The sequence below is a fragment of the Macaca mulatta genome, chromosome 2 (assembly GCF_049350105.2).
Source record: "Macaca mulatta isolate MMU2019108-1 chromosome 2, T2T-MMU8v2.0, whole genome shotgun sequence".
NCBI lineage: Eukaryota > Metazoa > Chordata > Mammalia > Primates > Cercopithecidae > Macaca > Macaca mulatta.
In genome coordinates this window covers 150,656,805-150,675,241 of record NC_133407.1, presented here as the reverse complement: position 1 = coordinate 150,675,241, position 18,437 = coordinate 150,656,805, and the positions used below count along the sequence as shown (strand labels likewise).

Below are 18,437 nucleotides of genomic sequence, written 5' to 3'. Positions count from 1 at the left end.
AAAAAGAAATATGTATTTGGTTTTTTTCCTTGGGCTCCTGGTTCAGAGGTCCTAAAACCCTTGGAATATCTGAGTGATAGGGATGAGTGTCTTTTATTATTCATAACAAGTTCCTTTCAGTCATATCTGAGTTTATACTAATGAAGTGACTCTTGATGGCCCCCTAGATAGATTCAGGATAGGGTTGGTTGCCAGGGAGCCAGCCATGTGATGAGAGGCTGGACCTTTCAGGCCCACCACTCCCACCTTCACAGAGGGAAGAAGGGCTGGAGATTGGGCCAATCACCAATGGCCAGTGATTTAATCAGTCATGCGTAGGCAGTGGAACCTCCATAAAAAAACAAAGGGGTTCTGACAACTTCTGGGTTGGTAAGCACATCAAGGTGCTGGGAGGGTGGTGTGCCCAGAGATGTCGTGGAGCTCCACACCCTTCTGCTACCCCGTATCTTACCAAGCATCTCTTCCATTTGGCAGTTCCTGAGTTGTGTCCTTTATAATAACCAAGTACATGCAAGTGAAGTGCCTTCCTGGCTGGGCACGGTGGCTCACACCTGTAATCCCAGGACTTTGGGAGGCCAAGGTGGGTGGATCATTTGAGGTCAGGAGTTCAAGACCAGTGTGGCCAATGTGGTGAAATCCCATCTCTACTAAAAATACAAAAAAGTTAGCTGGCTGTGGTGGTGCATGCCTGCAACCCCGGCTACTGGGGGAGGCTGAGGCAGGAGGATCTCGTGAACCTGGGAGATGGAAATTGCAATGAGCCGAGATCATGCCACTGCACCCAGCCTGGGTGACAGAGTGAGACTCTGTCTAAAAAAAAAAAAAATGCCTTCCTGAGCTCTGTGAGCCATTCTAGCAAATTATGAAGCCAGAGGAAAGGGGAAGTAGCCCCTATCCCTTTCTAGTAAACAATCATTGTACAGGCCACCTGGACTTGTGATTGGTGTCTGAAGTGGGGGAGGCTTGTGAAACTGAGCCCGTAACCTGTGGGATCTGACTCTGACTCCAGGTAGCTAGGGTCAGAATCGAATTTAGTTGTAGGACAGTCAGTTGGTGTCTGGAGGGCTGGATAATTGGTTGGTGTGACACCCATATTTGGAGTCAGAAGTGCTGGGAGTAGAAGCCGGGTCGCAGTCCACTCTCCCTCCTGCTGCCCTCCCACTCAAGATTCTCCAGTGACTGCATTGGGCTCCAAGTTGACTCATTTGGGCCGGGGGAGGGTGGCAGAGGAAGTGCCTAGTGCCTCAGTGGAGCCTTCCTCAGCACTACCCAGTCACCTTGTCTCCTAGGACATGTACCACGGAGGCACTGTTTGTCCACTGATGCATCCCAAGGGCAGTGCCTGGATCGTGGGATGCTTCGGTAACCTTTGAGTAAATGAATGCACCAAGTAGTTATTCCAAGGGACTGGTGTTCCCATCCCTTTTATTCTCTTTCTCAGGCCAGTGGTGATGCCTTCTCTATTGTCTTAGCTCTTTTGGGACACAGGTAGAGGAGGCTATGGGGAGTAGACTTCTCCTTGGGCTTTAGTAGAAACAGGAAACAAACACAAAACAGGAAAAAAAAAGTGGGAGAGAACTTAAACTTTTAACAAGTATTTGCAATATCACCTTTCTTCTTTTTTTTTTTTTTTAATTTTTCAGATAATCAGTCTGAGAAGGGGTCTTTCCACAGTTTGAGAACTATGTTAAACAGTTACAGTTGCTAATCTCACACTTCCTACTATAAGGAAGATTTTCATTGTGTGTAAGAGGGTCCCAGGCTCCACAAGAGGGCGATGGATCGTTCTCGAGTGTCTCCCCTGACAGCGATGTGCTGCTTCTATAGCTGTCTACGGGAAAAATGACAGATTTCCATAGCCTTAGCTCACTGATTTGTGTCATAAACATCTCTTTATTGATGTGCATGGGCTGTCAGGATTCTCCTGCCTTGCACCTGGGCTTACAGTTTTGTAGTGTAGCTCCTTAAAATGTCCAGAAACACTTGATCCGGGCAGGGGTTACACAGGTATATGCATGGACAAATTTATCAAACTGTACCCTTAAAGTTAAGTTGCACTTCACTGTAACTTTTACTTTAATCACGAGGTCAGGAGATCGAGACCATCCTGGCTAACACGGTGAAACCCCGTCTCTGCTAAAAAATACAAAAAACTAGCCGGGCGCGGTGGCGGGCGCCTGTAGTCCCAACTACTTGGGAGGCTGAGGCAGGAGAATGGCGTGAACCCGGGAGGCGGAGCTTGCAGTGAGCTGAGATGGCGCCACTGCACTCCAGCCTGGGCGGCAGAGCCAGACTCTGTCTCAAAAAAAAATAAATAAATAAAAACATTTTTAAAGTCCAGAAATGATAGGCTTACTGAAATTTCATATCTATACAGATAAATTTCTCATTTCTAAGTTGGATGACTAGTAAAGCTCATAATTGAGCAATTGGAAATTTGTAAATATTTTATTTCCAAGGGTTTTTTTTTTTTTTTTTTTTTAAATATGCAAAAGATGGGCCAGGCACGGAGGCTCACGCCTGTAATCTCAGCACTTTGGGAGGCCGAAGTGAGTGGATCACTTGAGGTCAGCAGTTTGAGACCAGCCTGGCCATCATAGTGAAACCCCGTCTCTTCTAAAAATACAAAAGTTAGTCGGGCATGGTGGCGCATGCTGATAATCCCAGCCATTCAGGAGGCTGAGGCAGGAGAACCGCTTGAACCCAGAAAGTGGAGGTTGCAGTGAGCTGAAATTGCACTACTGCACTCCAGCCTGGGTGACAAAGCGAGACTCTGTCTCAAAACAAACAAAAACAAAATATGTAGCTTGATGGACATCAAATTAGAAGCCTTGAGTCATATTCAGTCCTGCCACCCATTAGCTGTTACATAAACTTGGGCATCTTGTTTTATCTTTCTGAACTTCAGTTAATTTATCTGTGGAATAAAGGTCCACAAAGGTGTTGAAAATTGGAAGCAGGGCCGGGTGCTGTGACTCATGCCTGTAATCCCAGCATTTTGGGAGGCTGAGGCAGACAGATCACTTGAGGCCAGGAGTTCGAGAACAGCCTGGACAACATGGAAAAACCCCATCTCTACTAAAAATACAATAATTAATTGGGAGTTGTGGCATGCCCCTGTAATTCCAACTACTCGGGCTGCTGAGGCAGGAGAATCGCTGGAACCTGGGAGGCAGAGGTGAGCTGAGATTGTGCTATTGCACTCTGCATTCCAGCCTAGGTGACAGAGTGAGACCTAGTCTCAGAAAAAAAAAAAAAAAAAGAAAAGGAGTATTGCAAGCAGGGTAGTAGTGCTGGGAAGAACGCAGTGTTTCAGAATCCAACAGATGTAGGGTTAGGATCCCAGCTCTGATGCTTGCTAATATTGTGACCCTGCACCACTGGCAGTCTCCCTAAGCCTCAGGGTGTTTGCATCTGTAGATGAGTCTGATGGCGCTGACCTCAGAGGGTTCTGAAATGCCTGGTACTTAGTAGACACTCAGAAAATGGTCTTTCCCTTCTCTCTGTGCCTTTGCTTATCTCAGTTATTTTGAGATAGAAATTGAATGTTAAAATGTTATATTATTCTTTGCATTATACTTTATGTTTAGAATATTTCAAAATTTTAAAAAAGTCTTTAGAAACCAGAAATGCCATGAAATCTCAGAATGTAAGCACTGGAAATGACCTCAGGGTTTATCTAACTGTTATATCCTTGTAAAACAAAAACAGCAATTCAAGACAAGTAGTAGCAGCCATGCTCATATCATGCAAAACTCTGCATTTCTTAGCTGACTTGGAGAAGAAAATGTTACTGATAGCAATGATTATTTTCTAAGGCTTTTTGTGCTTCTAGCACAAGAAAATTAGGGTATCATAAAATCATTTGAAAGTGTTGAACATATTTTTTTTAATTGAGAATGATAAATGGGCAAATTAACTCTCTCTTCCACCTTACTCCCAGTTTCCAACATGTGGAAATCACTGTTAACCAGAATGATAAAAATTTTTAAACAAACTACCACTTATAATGATAATGATTTGAAACAAACTGCCACCTCTAGGTGGCAGCAAGTATTAATCAGACTTGATAAACAAATCTAATGAAAAGAGGGTGGTAGTATTTTGGACAAGAAAGTTGGGTAAATATCTTAAGAAAGAATTATGAGAATATGAGTATGAATTCTTTATCTTTATGTGTTTTAAAAGGAGTCACATTAAATTATGTTGTCTAAAGCCCCAGAATTGTCTTGCATCTTACAAATTGAAATAGAATTTCTCAATCACTAACAATTTAAGTCTTTAAAAGGAATATAGACCAGGCGCGGTGGCTCACACCTGTAATCCTAGCACTTTGAGAGGCTGAGGTCGGGGAATCACCTGAGGTCAGGAGTTCAAGACCAGCCTGGCCAACATGGCGAAACCCCATTTCTACTAAATAATGGAAAAATTAGCCAGGCATGGTGGCACACACCTGTAATCTCAGCTACTAGGGAGGCTGAGTCAGGAGAATCACTTGAACCCAGGAGGTGGAGATTGCAGTGAGTTAAGATCATGCCACTGCACTCCAACCTGAGTGACAGAGCAAGACCCTGTCTCCAAATATATATATGAGTATCTTGCTTAAAAAGATGGACTTTCTGGGAAAAGTTGAGTGTAAGTTAAATTTTTATCATACTTTACCATTAACTTATCTCATAATTGATGTAATACCCTAATTTTATTTTCAGTACAACCTTAAGTTTCTGAGTTTATTAATATTTTCCCAAGTAAAAAACCATGGAATTTAAAGTGTTTAATATAGCATTGTGACCAATCTTTTTTTAAGCCAAGAAACCTCTCAAGTAATAATTAATGGTTACTTTCCTAGTTAACATAATTTTGGATATTTGTATTTTACATTGCTTTTAGTGTATAGATAATTGTGCTTGAGTTTTTAAGGCATTTATATTGACATGCAGTGGTTTTTTTGCCACCTTGTTAAGAGGATTTTAATTTATTTAATGTATTCGTTGCAATATATTTTGCCTTTTAGTAATGTAGCTTTATTTAATTTTAATTTTATTTTTGCAACAGGGTGTTGCTTTGTCACTCAGGCGGAAGTGGAGTGGCATGAACACGGTTTACTCAACCTCCCGGGCTCAACCAGTCCTCCCATCTCAGCCTCCTGAATAGCTGGAACCGTAGGCACATGCCACCATGCCCAGCTAATTTTTTATTTTTTTTTTTGTGAAGATGGGGTTTTGCCGTGTTGCCCACATTGGTCTTGAACTCCTTGGCTGAAGGGATCCACCTGCCTCAACCTCTCAAAGTGCTAGGATTACAGGCGTGAGCCCCCATGTATGGCCTATTTTTTAATAACAGCTTTGTTGAGATAAAATTCACATACCATACAGCTCAACCATTTAAAGAGTACAATTCAGTGATTTTTACTATATTCACAGAGTGCGACCATCACCGTATTGTAGCTTTATTGATTAATTTTTTTGTGTGGGTAGAAAAACCCCCAGTGGTATAAAAGATCCCTAAATTGGGAGTTGGAAAACCTGGCTTACTAATTCTGGCTCTGCCCTGCTATAAGCAAATGTTTGGGCTGCTAGCGTTTGAAATGCACAAATTGAGCCATTCATTTCTTTATTCAAAAGACAACTGTTTCTTCTCTGTGTATGCCAAAGGAATTTTTTGAAATGATACCATGTTGCTTGTCCTCGAAGAGCCCAGAGTCCAGCAGGTAGATATTGAGTAAGGTTTCATCCAGCTGTAATGTTCAGTGTTTCTTCTTCATCCTTAAGCAATGACTATTTAGAAGAGTTAAACCTCCTGGTCGTTTGGAATAGAACAGTTCTGGTGGACGGTTGAGTATTTGAACAGTAGGTAGGGCTGTGGTCTTTGTGATTAAAATTTCACTCTTTGCAATTCAAGTAGTCTCTCCTTGTGACAGTTTTAGAGGAGCCCACATGTGACTTTCTCTTTTTTCCTGTCTTGAAAGGTACTCACAAATCTCTCCTTTGAAAGTCCCTTTAAGCAATGCCCCTTTCTCTCCAGTAAAGATTTTCCTCCCTGGCAGTCGTGCTAATGTTATCTATGCAGTTCAGGTTGGGGCATTCCCAGTAAGATACAAACAGCTATTCACAAATCTGAGCACTTTCTTCTTTTCCCAGGCCTCTCTGGCAGTGTCCCAAGAGTTCACTGGCTTTTCACTCTGAACAACAAATAACAGTGCTGCTGAGACAAGTTCCTAGTTCACCTTTCGTTGAAGAACCAGATCAGCACAGTAGCAGAATCTTCCGAATTGACATTTTTCCTTTGAGTAAGGATGCTTTTATTTTCACCCTCTTAACCTTAAATAGCAGACTGCTTTCTTACAGTCTAGGTAGAACAACTTCCTTGGAGAACAAGTGGTATTTTGTTAACTAGGAAAATTTCCCCAAACTTTTTGAGTTGTTATCGTCTCAAAATAGCTCCTAATTTCACTGGGTTTCTAAGCCATCAAAAACAGAGGTGAAGGATTATTGAGAAGGATGTGTGATGAATGGGGATGAAGAATGGGAATGTGGAAGTAAAGAGACATCACAGAGTTGTGGAAAGAGCACTGGGTGAATCCTGGGACTGGATCCCGATCCAGTTTGCCACTAGTCTCTTGGAGAAATCGTTTAACCCCCTCCGGGCCTAAGTTTTCTGTCAGTAAGAGGAGGCAGTTGCCTTCCTAGATTAATAATTCAGTATGGAATACAGCCATCCCTTGGTGTCTATGGGGATTGGTTTTAGGACCTGCCCCCACCCTCAGATTCACGTCTCTGATATAAAATGGCCCAGTATTAACATATAACCTGTGCACATCCTCCTGTGTATTTTAGAGCATCTCTAGATGACTGGTAATACCTAATACTGTGCTTAGACATCACGTCATTCACCTGCCTTCAACATACTAATTGGCCTGTGGCGCCAGATTCTACGTTTGCTTTTTGGAAGTTTGTGGATTTTTTTTTTTTTTTTTCCCTGAATGTTTCCCATCTGTGATTGGTTGAATCCATGGGTGCAGAACCCACGGATATGAAAAGCCAACTGTATAAGGTTTAGGAAAGTTTTTCAAGGAATAAGCATAGGTGTTTTTATAGGACCTTAAAATTTGTTTTAATCATTTTTCAAGATAAGTTAACCAGAATAGAACCATAAATCAATGCATGAGAATAATTCAGAATATTCAGAGCTGAATTTGCCAAGTAAAAGGGTGTGATCCTGATTTTTGTTGCCAATTCATTATGCAACTGTAGGCAAGTCATGTTGCTGGCTGGTCATGGGTTACTCTCTGCAGATGATTGCAGTAATGCTGAACTCACCTAAGGGCCGAAAGGCTTAATTAAGGTCCATTAAGTCCTCAGAATTGTAAGGGAGGAGGTGGTAATATTGAATCAAGTGGCGTACCTACCATATATGATGTTTGTATGTTATAAATATTCCCTTAGAAAAAAGTAGGGAAAAAAGGTAAAAGAATTTAGATTCTGAAGCCTGATTGATAAAATAGTAGTTATGTGTTTTATAATGCTGTTTTTTACAATTAGAAGAGAAGAAACTATGCCTTGGGATACTGCAGCATTCTCCTCTTTGTTTGCTTTCTGATATTTATTTTGCAGTTTCTCATAGTGTATCTTTTATGTGCCATCTTAATTTTGTCAAAAATTATCTGTATTTGACAAACAAAAGGCAACCTATGCCCTGTTTTCTAGAATAGGTGAAAAATGTGTCAATAGTACCCATGATTTAGAGATGGTAGATACATTTTAGACATATGGGAGTCTTTATTAGGGACTTCTAGACCCTTTCCTTTGTGTAGAAAGTCAGTCAGAAACAGTATGATGTTTTAAAAAGATTATGGTGGGAGTGTGAATTGGTATAACCACTCTGAAGAGCAATTTGACAGCAGTAAGTGTACACCTTAGAGCAGTAATTCTCAAAATGTGGTCCCTGGGCATTAAGAACATGTTAGAAATGTACATTTTTCAGCCCTCACCCAGGCCTCCTGAAACAGAACTCTGGGCGTTGCATCCGATAATACACATTTTAACAAGTCCTCCAGGTGATGCTAATGCTAGTTAAAGATGAGAACCCCTGGCCCAGAGAAGCTCTTGCCTTGTGCACTGAGAAGCGCACACAAGGAAGCTCATTTCACTGAAGGGTTTGTGTGCAGTAACTCACTTGATCTTTCTAGCAGCCTTATGAGCTTGATTCTGTTATTTACCCCATTTTACTGATAAGGAATTATGCCCATAGTCACAGAGCTAGTAAGAGATGGAGTTGGGATTTGAACACATCTCTTCACTACAGTGCAGTCTTTAAAAGAATCTTAACTGCAGTGCAGACTGGAGCTCTTAGTATTTTTTTTTTTTTTGAGACGGAGTCTCACTGTCTTTCAGGCTGGCGTGCAGTGTCATGATCGTGGCTTACTGCAACCCACTGCAGCCTTAACCACCTGGACTGAAGCTGTCTTCCTACCTCAAACTCCTAAGTATCTGGGACCACACTTGTGTATCACTATGCCTGGCTAGGTGTTTGTTTTTTTGGTTTTTGTTTTATAGAGATGGGGTCTCACTGTGTTGCCCAGGCTGGTCTCATGCTTTGGCCTCCCAAAGTGCTGAGATGACAGGTGTGAGCCACCACACCCAGTCACTCTTTGTATTTTAATGGATTTGTGGAAAGTCTCAGATGGAAGCTTCTACTCTGTATTGAGGAGAAAATTTCTTTACGAGCAAAGCAGTTGCTAGTATTCTAGGCACTTTACATTTATTATTATAGTCAATCTTTGTGACAGTTCTTTGATGCAAATCATTTGCCCAAACTCACATAGCTGGTAAGTACCTGTACTTGAGCCCATACCTATCTCTAAAATCCATTCTTTTTCTAGTGTAGCTAGTTTTCTTTCATTTTTCCTTAGTCAAGTTCAAAATCAGTGTATCTAGAAATTGTGAAACAGAGCATGAACTTCCTATGTTAGATGTGGTCCAAGATTACAGATGCGGTCTAAATAAAGAGGTAAAATGCCTCTGTCGACTAAAAAATTAAGTGACGATAGTGAGATTATAAATTTAAAAATGTTAAAGTTTCCAAAGGACTTTTACTCTTTTTCTAAACCTATGATGCGTTTCCTCATGTAAGAAGAATATTTATTTTCTTTGGCATTTTGATCCTTTCCTGTGTCATATGATTTCTTTGACCTTGGCATAAAACAAGGAGATTCTGGGATTACTTATTAGAGGAACAATTTTGTGTCACCTGAACCAATATTCCAAGATCTTCAGTGGGAAGAGTTTGAGATAGTTCCAGTGCATGTGTAACCCATGCTTGAGCAATGCTTTTCTTCCCAATGTTCTGCCTCTTTCAGGTGAAAATTATCTCAATGAATGAGGATGTCACTCTTAGATCAGCCCTTGATAGAAATCTGAAGAGTGCTGTGACCACTGCTTTCCTCATGCTCCCCGAAAGCTTTTCTGAAGAAGACCTCTTCATAGAGATTGCCGGACTCTCCTATTCAGGTTAGTATGGTTGCTGCCCAGATGTTCTGCAAGGAAGAGATTTATATTTGAAGACTGCAGGTATCCTGTTCTCACTCGGCACTGGAGCTGCTACAGTCTTAGTTGTAAATCACATCACCTCATGTGGTTCCGGCACTAACCTCGTGATTTGCCTCCCTACCTCCCAGGTCCCCTCTCCACATCTCCACACTTATTGTCCCAGGGTAATTTTGTTGTTGTTGTTAATTTTTATTTTGAAGTAATTTCAAACTTAGAGAAAAGTTTCAAGAATAATACAGAAAACTCCCTATGCCCTTTTCCCAGATTCGCCAGTTTTAGCATTTCACTGTATTTGTTTTCTCATTCTTTCTGTATCAGTGGTTTTCAAACTTTAGCGTGTATCTGAGCAACCAGAAAGTCTCAGGTTAAAACACAGACTCCTGGGCCCTACCCCGGACAGTTGATTTAATAGGTTTGAAGATGGGCCCAAGAATTTTTATTTTTAGAAACAAGTTCCCGGCCGGGCGCGGTGGCTCAAGCCTGTAATCCCAGCACTTTGGGAGGCCGAGACGGGCGGATCACGAGGTCAGGAGATGGAGACCATCCTGGCTAACACGGTGAAACCCCGTCTCTACTAAAAAATACAAAAAACTAGCCGGGCGAGGTGGCGGGCGCCTGTAGTCCCAGCTATTCGGGAGGCTGAGGCAGGAGAATGGTCTAAACCCGGGAGGCGGAGCTTGCAGTGAGCTGAGATCCGGCCACTGCACCCCAGCCTGGGCGACAGAGCAAGACTCTGTCTCAAAAAAAAAAAAAAAAAAAAGAAACAAGTTCCCAAGTGATGCTCATGCCCCTCCAGGGGTCCCACTTTGAGGACCACTGTTTTCTCCATATGTGTAAACATACTATATATATGTTTTTTTTCTAAACCGTTTGGGAGTAAGTCACACATATTATGTCCCAAACTGAGAGGGTAGAGCCCCTGGCCCCTCACCCTCACTGCAACCAGAGGAGCCCCCATCTATCTGTTTGCTGTAGTAAGGTTCCTTGTAAGATTTCATTTACAAAACAAGTGGTCTGCTACTTTTTTAAAAGTCTGAAAACCACCATCTTAAATAAATATAATCTTTCCTGATTTTTAAGTGTAAGTCAAAGAACTTTATGCTTAGAACATTGGAAAAGCAGTTTAGTGTCTGAATCCCAGTACAGACAGATAAGATTTCATGGAAATTTAAGAGACCTTAGAGGTTTTGTTCTTCCATTCTTCCCTAAATTCATCTACCATGACTACGGCTGTATTTGCAACACTGTAGAGAAAGGCACTGAAGCGCCTTTTTCTCTGGGTGCTTCCAGCTTCACCTGGCAGCCTCCCTGCCTTCCAACGAAAGACACGGGCAAAGAGTGGCGTGGCCCCGTGCCAGAATGAGGAGGCCACATGCACTGTGTGAGCAAAGGGAGTCACTTTATTAGAGTGATTCCCTTCCCATACTCCACTGTGAAAAATGATGGAACGGAAGCCTTTTATGAAAGCTGACTTGGTGGGAGAAGATGCAGGACTGTTCTCTACTCTGCCCCTACCACTACCAGTCCTCCATTTCTTCCCTTCTAGTCAACATCTTCATAGCGTTGGATGGATTCTGGGAGTTCCTTCTAAATCCTGAACATTACTAAGGAAATTTACCAAATTTCTTTTTGAGCTGCTTTCACCTCTTTGAAGACTCCTAAGTTAGCCTTCAGGCTGCTACCAATTTTAGCTGATTTTTGCTGGAACTAGAAGAGAGTAATGAGGGTAGAAAATGACATGGGCTCTGTAGGTAGATCTTTTTCATAGGTATGAGACCTACGCCAGGCAAAGTGTTGAAAGGTACATTTTCTTCCTGACTTTCATAGGCCTCTGAGAACCCAGTGTCCTAGAATTGATCGGTTTCTATCCCTTGGCAAACCACCGAAATCTCCCAAGCCCTGAGAATATGCCAAAATTCATATTGTCTGCTAATCTTATTTTTATTTATAGCTTTGACATTGTCCATCTTTTTCTAGTTGTGAGATTATGTATGGTCCCTAATCTGTGAAGTTCAGTATTTTTCCTGGGGAGTGTGCAGGAGAAGGAACAGAAAAACTCTGTCTGTCCATGTTGTTGGACAAGTGCCTGGTAGTAATTACTTCGGCAGAGGCGAGATCAGTATTACTTGTAGCAATAACAATCCTTTACATTTTATACAGTATTTAAGGACTACTTTAACTGCCCTGAGGTCAGTATTATTCTAAATGATAGGTGAGAAAAGAGTAGGTGGAGGATGAGAAGCTGCGAATTGGGAAGGAGAAAGCTTTATCTTTTCTTGTTTTTTATTTTTATTATTTTTCCTCCACCCACCTCCTTTTTTTCTCTCTCTCTCTCTTTTCCTTTTTAAGACTGATTCCTAACCCAGCCAGGTGTGGTGGCCCTGTAATCCCAACAGTTTGAGAGGCCAAGGCAGGCAGATCACTTGAGGTCAGGAGTTCAAGACCAGCCTGGCCAACATGGCGAAATTCCATCTCTACTAAAAATACAAAAATTAGTCAGACATGGTGGTGCATGCCTGTAATCCCAGCTACTTGAGAGGTTGAGGCAGGAGAATCACTTGAACTGGCGAAGTGGAGGTTGCAGTGAGCTGAGATCATGCCAGTGCACTCCAGCCTAGGTGACACAGTGAGACTATGTCTTGTGTCTCAAAAAAAAAAAAAAAAAAAGCAAGCTTTCTAACCCTTTAGTTTTTCTTAGAAGTTAGCATTTAAATGAACAGGAAAGGAGCACCAAATGCATTTTAAAGGGTCACCCTGAACTTTGTCATGTAAGTACAACTATTAAAATGACAATGTTAGGCATTGGTCCTTGGTTTAATATTTATCAAGCAAAACAGCATTTCATACCCTAAAGAACTGCAGATGGAATTTCTGCTCTAAGGAGCTTCACATTAATAGCATGCAGTCACAGTGAGTCAGTGGTAGACTTGAAAAACAACACGTGTGAAAAAGGCAAGAAGGGTGTGAAAGAACATGATATGTTTAGAGAGAAAGCAGTAGATTGATGTGACTGAAGTCTGTGGCTTAATGGCAGGGAAAATAGCATTTATTATTGGGTGCCAAGGACTACTCTCAGTACTTTAAATTTGATAACTAGTTTAATTCTCACAACAACCTTTTGATTTGGGTGCTGTATCATTGCCCCATTTTACAGATGAGAAAACTGAGGCCCAGAGTGGTTCCCTGTCTAAGGTCACTCATCTGGTGCATGATGGACTAGTTTGAATACCAGCTTTCTAAAGGTATTTGAACCTTTCTTTCTTGTGTGTGGTTTTGTTTTTCATTATTTTATTTCCTGAAACACAAGCTTGAACCTTTCTGAGCCCCCAGTTTTCTTATTTGTAAAACAGAAATAACTATCTCACAAAGAAATTTTCGATGAGATAATACATATAATAGCTTCCAACATCTTTTTTTTTTTTTTTTTTTTTTTTGAGACAAGGTCTCGCTCTGTTGCCCACCCTAGAGTGCAGTGGTGAGATCACAGCTCACTGCAGCCTCGACCTCCGGGGCCAAGCAACCCTTCCACCTCAGACTGCCAAGTTGCTGGGACCACAGGTGCACGCCACCACAGCTGGCTAATTTTATTTATTTTGTGTAGAGACAGGGTCTCGCTATGTGCCTTGGCCGGTCTGGAACTCCTGAGCTCAAACAATCCTCCTGCCTTGGCCCCCCGCCCCCGAGTGCTGAGATTATAGGTGTGGGCCACTGCGCCTGGCTGCCTCCAGTATGTTACCTCATTAATAGTCAGTGTTCCAAAAATGATTGCTGTTGTTATTATTTTTATGGATTATTGTTGGTCACATGGGTTTTCCTCAGGTTGAGACACTGTTGTTTGTTCAATCATCCAGTGATTGATAGACACTTAGGTTAGCTCCATTTATCACTGTTTTGTTAGCAACACTGCTGTGAATCACTTTGTACAGATTACTTCTGTTGGGGAAGGGGCAAAGGAGTCACTGACTTCCTTGGATGTGTTCTCCAAAGTGTAATTAATGTTGTCAGCTGTAAAAATTATAAAACTTCTTACACAGACAAATAATGCCTGTCAAAATTTGCGGGGTGCTGTGGCTCACACCTGTAATCCCACCTTCCAGGCTGCAGTGAACTATGATCACACCACTGCACTCTAGCCTGGGCAACAGAGCCAGACCCTGTTTCTTAAATTAAAAAAAAATTAGCTGGGTACTTAGATGGGTTGAAACATGGCAGCCCCCTTTCATGTGGCTGGTTAAGGTCCTCAAGGGATGAAAAACACCTTCAGGCACTCTCCTATGAGAGAGAGAATGGGCTTCTTTCATTGCCAGATTGTCTGAACACAGCCTCAGCTACTTCTAGGAATAAGATGAAGCAGTGAGGAAGTTGCCAGTTGAGTGATTCTTGGGGAAAAAAATTTAACAATTAGTGCCAGCTCTCTAAAGTGTGGATTCTGGATTCCTTACAAGCAGTGTGGTTGGAACGGCGTATGGGAGCTGACTGCCTCAGGACTTTAGAACCCTGCTTCTCTGTGCCTCAGCCGGAACTCAGGGTACTCAGTAGTCACTTGCTAATTTCTGAGAACACAGCACTCCTGAAGGGATAGAAAGCATGAATAATACCCAATCTTTTTAGACTAGTACCCCGTGTCAGGTATTGTAACATTCATTCAGTCCCTGAAATTTACAAACTAGTTATTATTGCTTCCATTTTTCATTTGAGGATACTGATGCCCAGAGAAGTTGAGTGGCTTGCCCTGAGTCTCATAGCTCATAATTGCCCAGCTAGCATTTGAACCCAGGCAGTCGTCTTCCTGGAATGCTTGCTCTTAACCCTTTACTGTTCTGAAAGGTCTGTGGTGGTGGGCGTCACTCCTGGTTCACACTTGGGTCAGTCCTTCCCCAGGACCTACTGGGTCACACCTCCCTCCTCACCCCACCCCACCCCAGTGGGCCTCAGTTCTGGCTTATCATAGAGGCCTTCCCTGACCCCCACTGCAACTCCACCACTCCCTGTGTCTTTCCCTGTTTTTGTTTTTCCCATAGCAGGTTCCATAGTCGGCTACACTGTATCTTATTGTTGGTTGATTGGTTGGTTGATCTTTGGTCTTTGTTCCACTACTGAGGATGTGGAGGGAAGGAATTTTTGTCTTGTTTTGCTCCTTCTGTTTGCATGCTTCCAATAGTACGTTACATGTACTAGGTGCTCAGTAAATATTTGATTAGTAGATTATATTGCTTCCTTCCTGAACCAATATAGTGAACCTGATCCTCCCTATTGCTCCCTACTTTTGTATTTTCTAATGTATAGAAAAGGAAGGCTGGGCATGGTGGCTCATGCCTGTAATCCCAGTGCTTTGGGAGGTGGAGGCAGACAGATCACTCGGTCAGGAGTTTGCGAGCAACCTGGCCAACATGATGAAACCCCATCTCTACTAAAAATACAGAATTAGCCTGGTGAGGTGGAGGTTGCAGTGAGCCGAGATGGTGCCACTGCACTCCAGCCTGCCAACAGAGCGAGACTATCTCAAAAAAAAAAAAAAAAAAAAAAAAAAAAATTAGCCAGGTGTGGTGGCACGCATCTGTAGTCCCAGCTACTAGGGAGGCTGAGGCAGGAGAATTGCTTGAACCCAGGAAACAGAGGTTGCAGTGAGCTGAGATCATGCCACTGCACTCTAGCCTGGGTAACAGAGTGAGACTGTCTCAAAAAAAAAAAAAAAAAAAAAAAAGTGAAAAGGCAGCTAACAAAATGGAAGAAAATATTTACAAATCATGTAACTGATAAGGGACTAGTATCCAGAGTATATAAAGAATTTTTAAAATACAATGGAAAGGCCGGGCACAGTGGCTCACGCCTGTAATCCCAACACTTTGGGAGGCCAAGGCTGGTGGATCACTTGAGGTCAGGAGTTCAAGACCAGGCTGGCCAACATGGTGAAACCCTGCCTCTACTGAAAATATAAAACATTAGTTGTGTGTGGTGGTGTGCAGCTGTAATCCCAGTTACTTGGGAAGCTGAGGCAGGAGAATAGCTTGACCCCAGGAGGTGGAGGTTGCAGTGACCCGAAATCATGCCACTGCACTCCAGCCTGCTCAACAGAGCAGGACTCTGTCTCAAAAAACCAAAACAACCACAACAACAGAACAATGAAAAGACAACCCAGTTTAAAAACAAGAGAAGGATTTGAATAGCCATTTCTTCAGAAAAGGTATTCAAATGGCCAGTAAACACATGAAAAGTTGTTCAACATCACAGGTATTAGGGAAATGGAAATACCAGTCCAAATCAGAGAGACGCCATTGTACACCTGCTACAATGGCTGTAATAAGAAAGGCAAGAACAAGTGTTGAGAATGTGGAGAAATTGGGACCCTCATACACTGCTGATAAGATTGTAAAGTGGTACAGCTGCTTTAGAAAAAAGCTTGGCGGTTCCTCCAAATGTGAAACATAGTTACCATATGACCCAGCAGTCCTACTCCTGTATGTCTACTATGAGAAATGAAAACATATGTCCACACAAAAACTGGTACATAGCAGCATTATTCATAATGAATTGCCCAAAAGTGGAAATAACACAAATGTTCATCAACTGAGAAATGGATAAATAAAATTGGTGCATCTGTATATTACTTAACCATAAGCAGGAGTGAAGTACTGATAAATACTACCGTGTGATGACCCTTGAAAACATTTTGCTAAGGTCATAAAAATAACCCCAGATAGTATATGATTCAATGTGTATAAAATGTCCAGAATAGCCAAATCTGTGGCGAGAAAGTAGATTAGATCCAACCTGGATCTCCATTGTCTAGCACAGCTCCTGGTACTTTGTAGCCAGCCAAATATTCACTGAACCAAAATGACAGCAATGTTTCCGTTCGGGCTGGGGATGGGGAGTGAAGGGAGATGGGGAGTGATCACTTAGGAGTATGGGGTTTCTTGGGGGGAGGCTGGAATATTCTAATATTAGATTGGACAGATGATTGTCCAACTCTGTAAATAGAATTAAAAATACTGAATTATTTACTTTAAATGGATGAATTACATGGTATGTGAATTATATCTGAAAAACAGTCATGAAAATGATTATTATTTTGCCATATCAATATCCAGTTTGGGCTGCAGTCCTTAAACACTACCACATAAAAATCTGCACTGAAATGATCTTTTTTTCATACCCCTTGCTGCCTGAGGTAGAGCCTATATCTGGACAGGTTGAGTATCCCTTATCTGAAATACTTGGGGCCAGAAGTATTTTGGATTTTGTAATTTTTGAGATTTTAGAATGTTTGCACATATACAATGAGCTATCTTGGGGACGGCCCAAGTCTAAACACGAAGTTCATTTATGTTTCATATACACCTCATACACATCGCCTGAAAGTGATTTTATATGATATTTTTAATAATATGTGCGACTCACTGCATGAGGTCAGGTGTGGAATTTTCCACTTGTGGTGTCATGCCAGTGCTCAAAGGGTTTCAGGTTAGGGGGCATTTTGCATTTCCGGTGTTCAGATTAGGGTTGCCCAGCCTGGATCTCCATTGCCTAGCACAGCTCCTGGTACTTTGTAGCCACTCAGATACTCACTGAACTGAAATGGCAGCAGTCTTGCAGTTAGTTCAAAGGGAGAAAAGTTAGCTGGTAATTATCTCCAAGACCCACTGCTTCCTCTACCCTCCATCCTTCAACTATGCTATATACATATCATAAGTAGTATCTGTTTTACTGCTTAAAAAGCATTCTCTAATACCTTAACTCTGGGTTCCCCAACCCTTGGGAACCCCCTGTTAGGAACCAGGACGCACCGCGGGAGGTGAGTGGTGGGCGAGCTTCATTTGTATTGACATCCAATCTCCGTCACTTGCATTACTGCCTGAGCTCCATGTCCTGTCAGATCAGCAGCTGCGTTGGATTCTTATAGGAGTGCAATCCCTATTTGAACTGGTATGTGAGGAATCTAGGTTCCTGGCTTTTTATGAGAATCAAATGCCTGATCTGTCACTGTCTCCCATCACCCCCAGAGGGACTGTCTAGTTGCAGGAAAATAATCTCAGGGCTCCCACTGATTCTATATTATGGTGAGTTGTATAATTCTTTCATTATATATTACAATGTAATAATAAAGTGCACAATAAATGTAATGTGCTTGAGTCATCCTGAAACCACTGTCCCCTGGACCCACATCCATGGAAGAATTGTCTTCCACAAAACCTGTTCCTGGTGCCAAAAAGTTTGGGGACCGCTGCCCTAACTCATTAAATCTGAAAGCAACTTTGTAAGGTTACTACGATTGTTAAGCCATTTTACAGAGAAGGAAACTGACTCAGAAAGTTTAAGTAACTTAACCTCAGTCACCCTGGGACGTTGCCAGACTCGAAAGCCAGGGCCTTGCCGCTGTACTGTGCAGCCCTTCACATCTGCACACTTGTAATGAGGTCCCTGACTGCTGGCTGCATGCCTGAATCACAGGGAAGGCCACCTACAGGTGGCTTACAGGCCTTGGAGTTTGTATCATTTCAAGGTCAAGGAGAAATTATCCTTTTGGATGCCTGTTGTACTGTACTGGCAGTTCTAGAGGCATAAAATAAAGTCAGCAGTCAGTTTTAATCCATTGCTGTTGTTTTGTTGCAAACAAATCTCCAAAGGTAAGAAAAATTGATTGTTATGATCAGATGCTGGTTCATGCTGTGCCCATGATTTTATTCATTTTGTTCTGAAGAAATGAGTCATAAGCCCATTTTCTTCCTATCCCCTGTGGCTGAGCTAGTTCAGCTGCACAGCAGTGAGAGAAATTCAGTTCTGCACACATTTATTGATGTGTGTGTTCCCTGTGCCAGGCAGTGCACAAGGAGCTGATGCAGACATAAAAAAGCCCCAGTCCTTGTTCTCCGAGAGCCTGGAGTATTT

General features: G+C 42.2%; 1 protein-coding gene across 11 annotated transcripts in view; it reads left to right on the top strand.

The window, feature by feature from the left end:
* Positions 1-18,437, top strand: part of TAMM41 (TAM41 mitochondrial translocator assembly and maintenance homolog) — a 124,211-nt gene that overhangs the window by 7,785 nt on the left and 97,989 nt on the right. For 9 of the 11 annotated variants that reach the window (XR_013413352.1, XR_013413353.1, XM_077990096.1 and 6 more), the window contains 1 exon segment: positions 9,359-9,509. Coding sequence is in view for 9 of the 11 variants with exons in the window: in XM_077990096.1 (XP_077846222.1) it covers positions 9,359-9,509 (151 nt within the window). In the remaining 2 variants the exon portion in view is untranslated. 11 annotated transcript variants of the gene reach the window in all.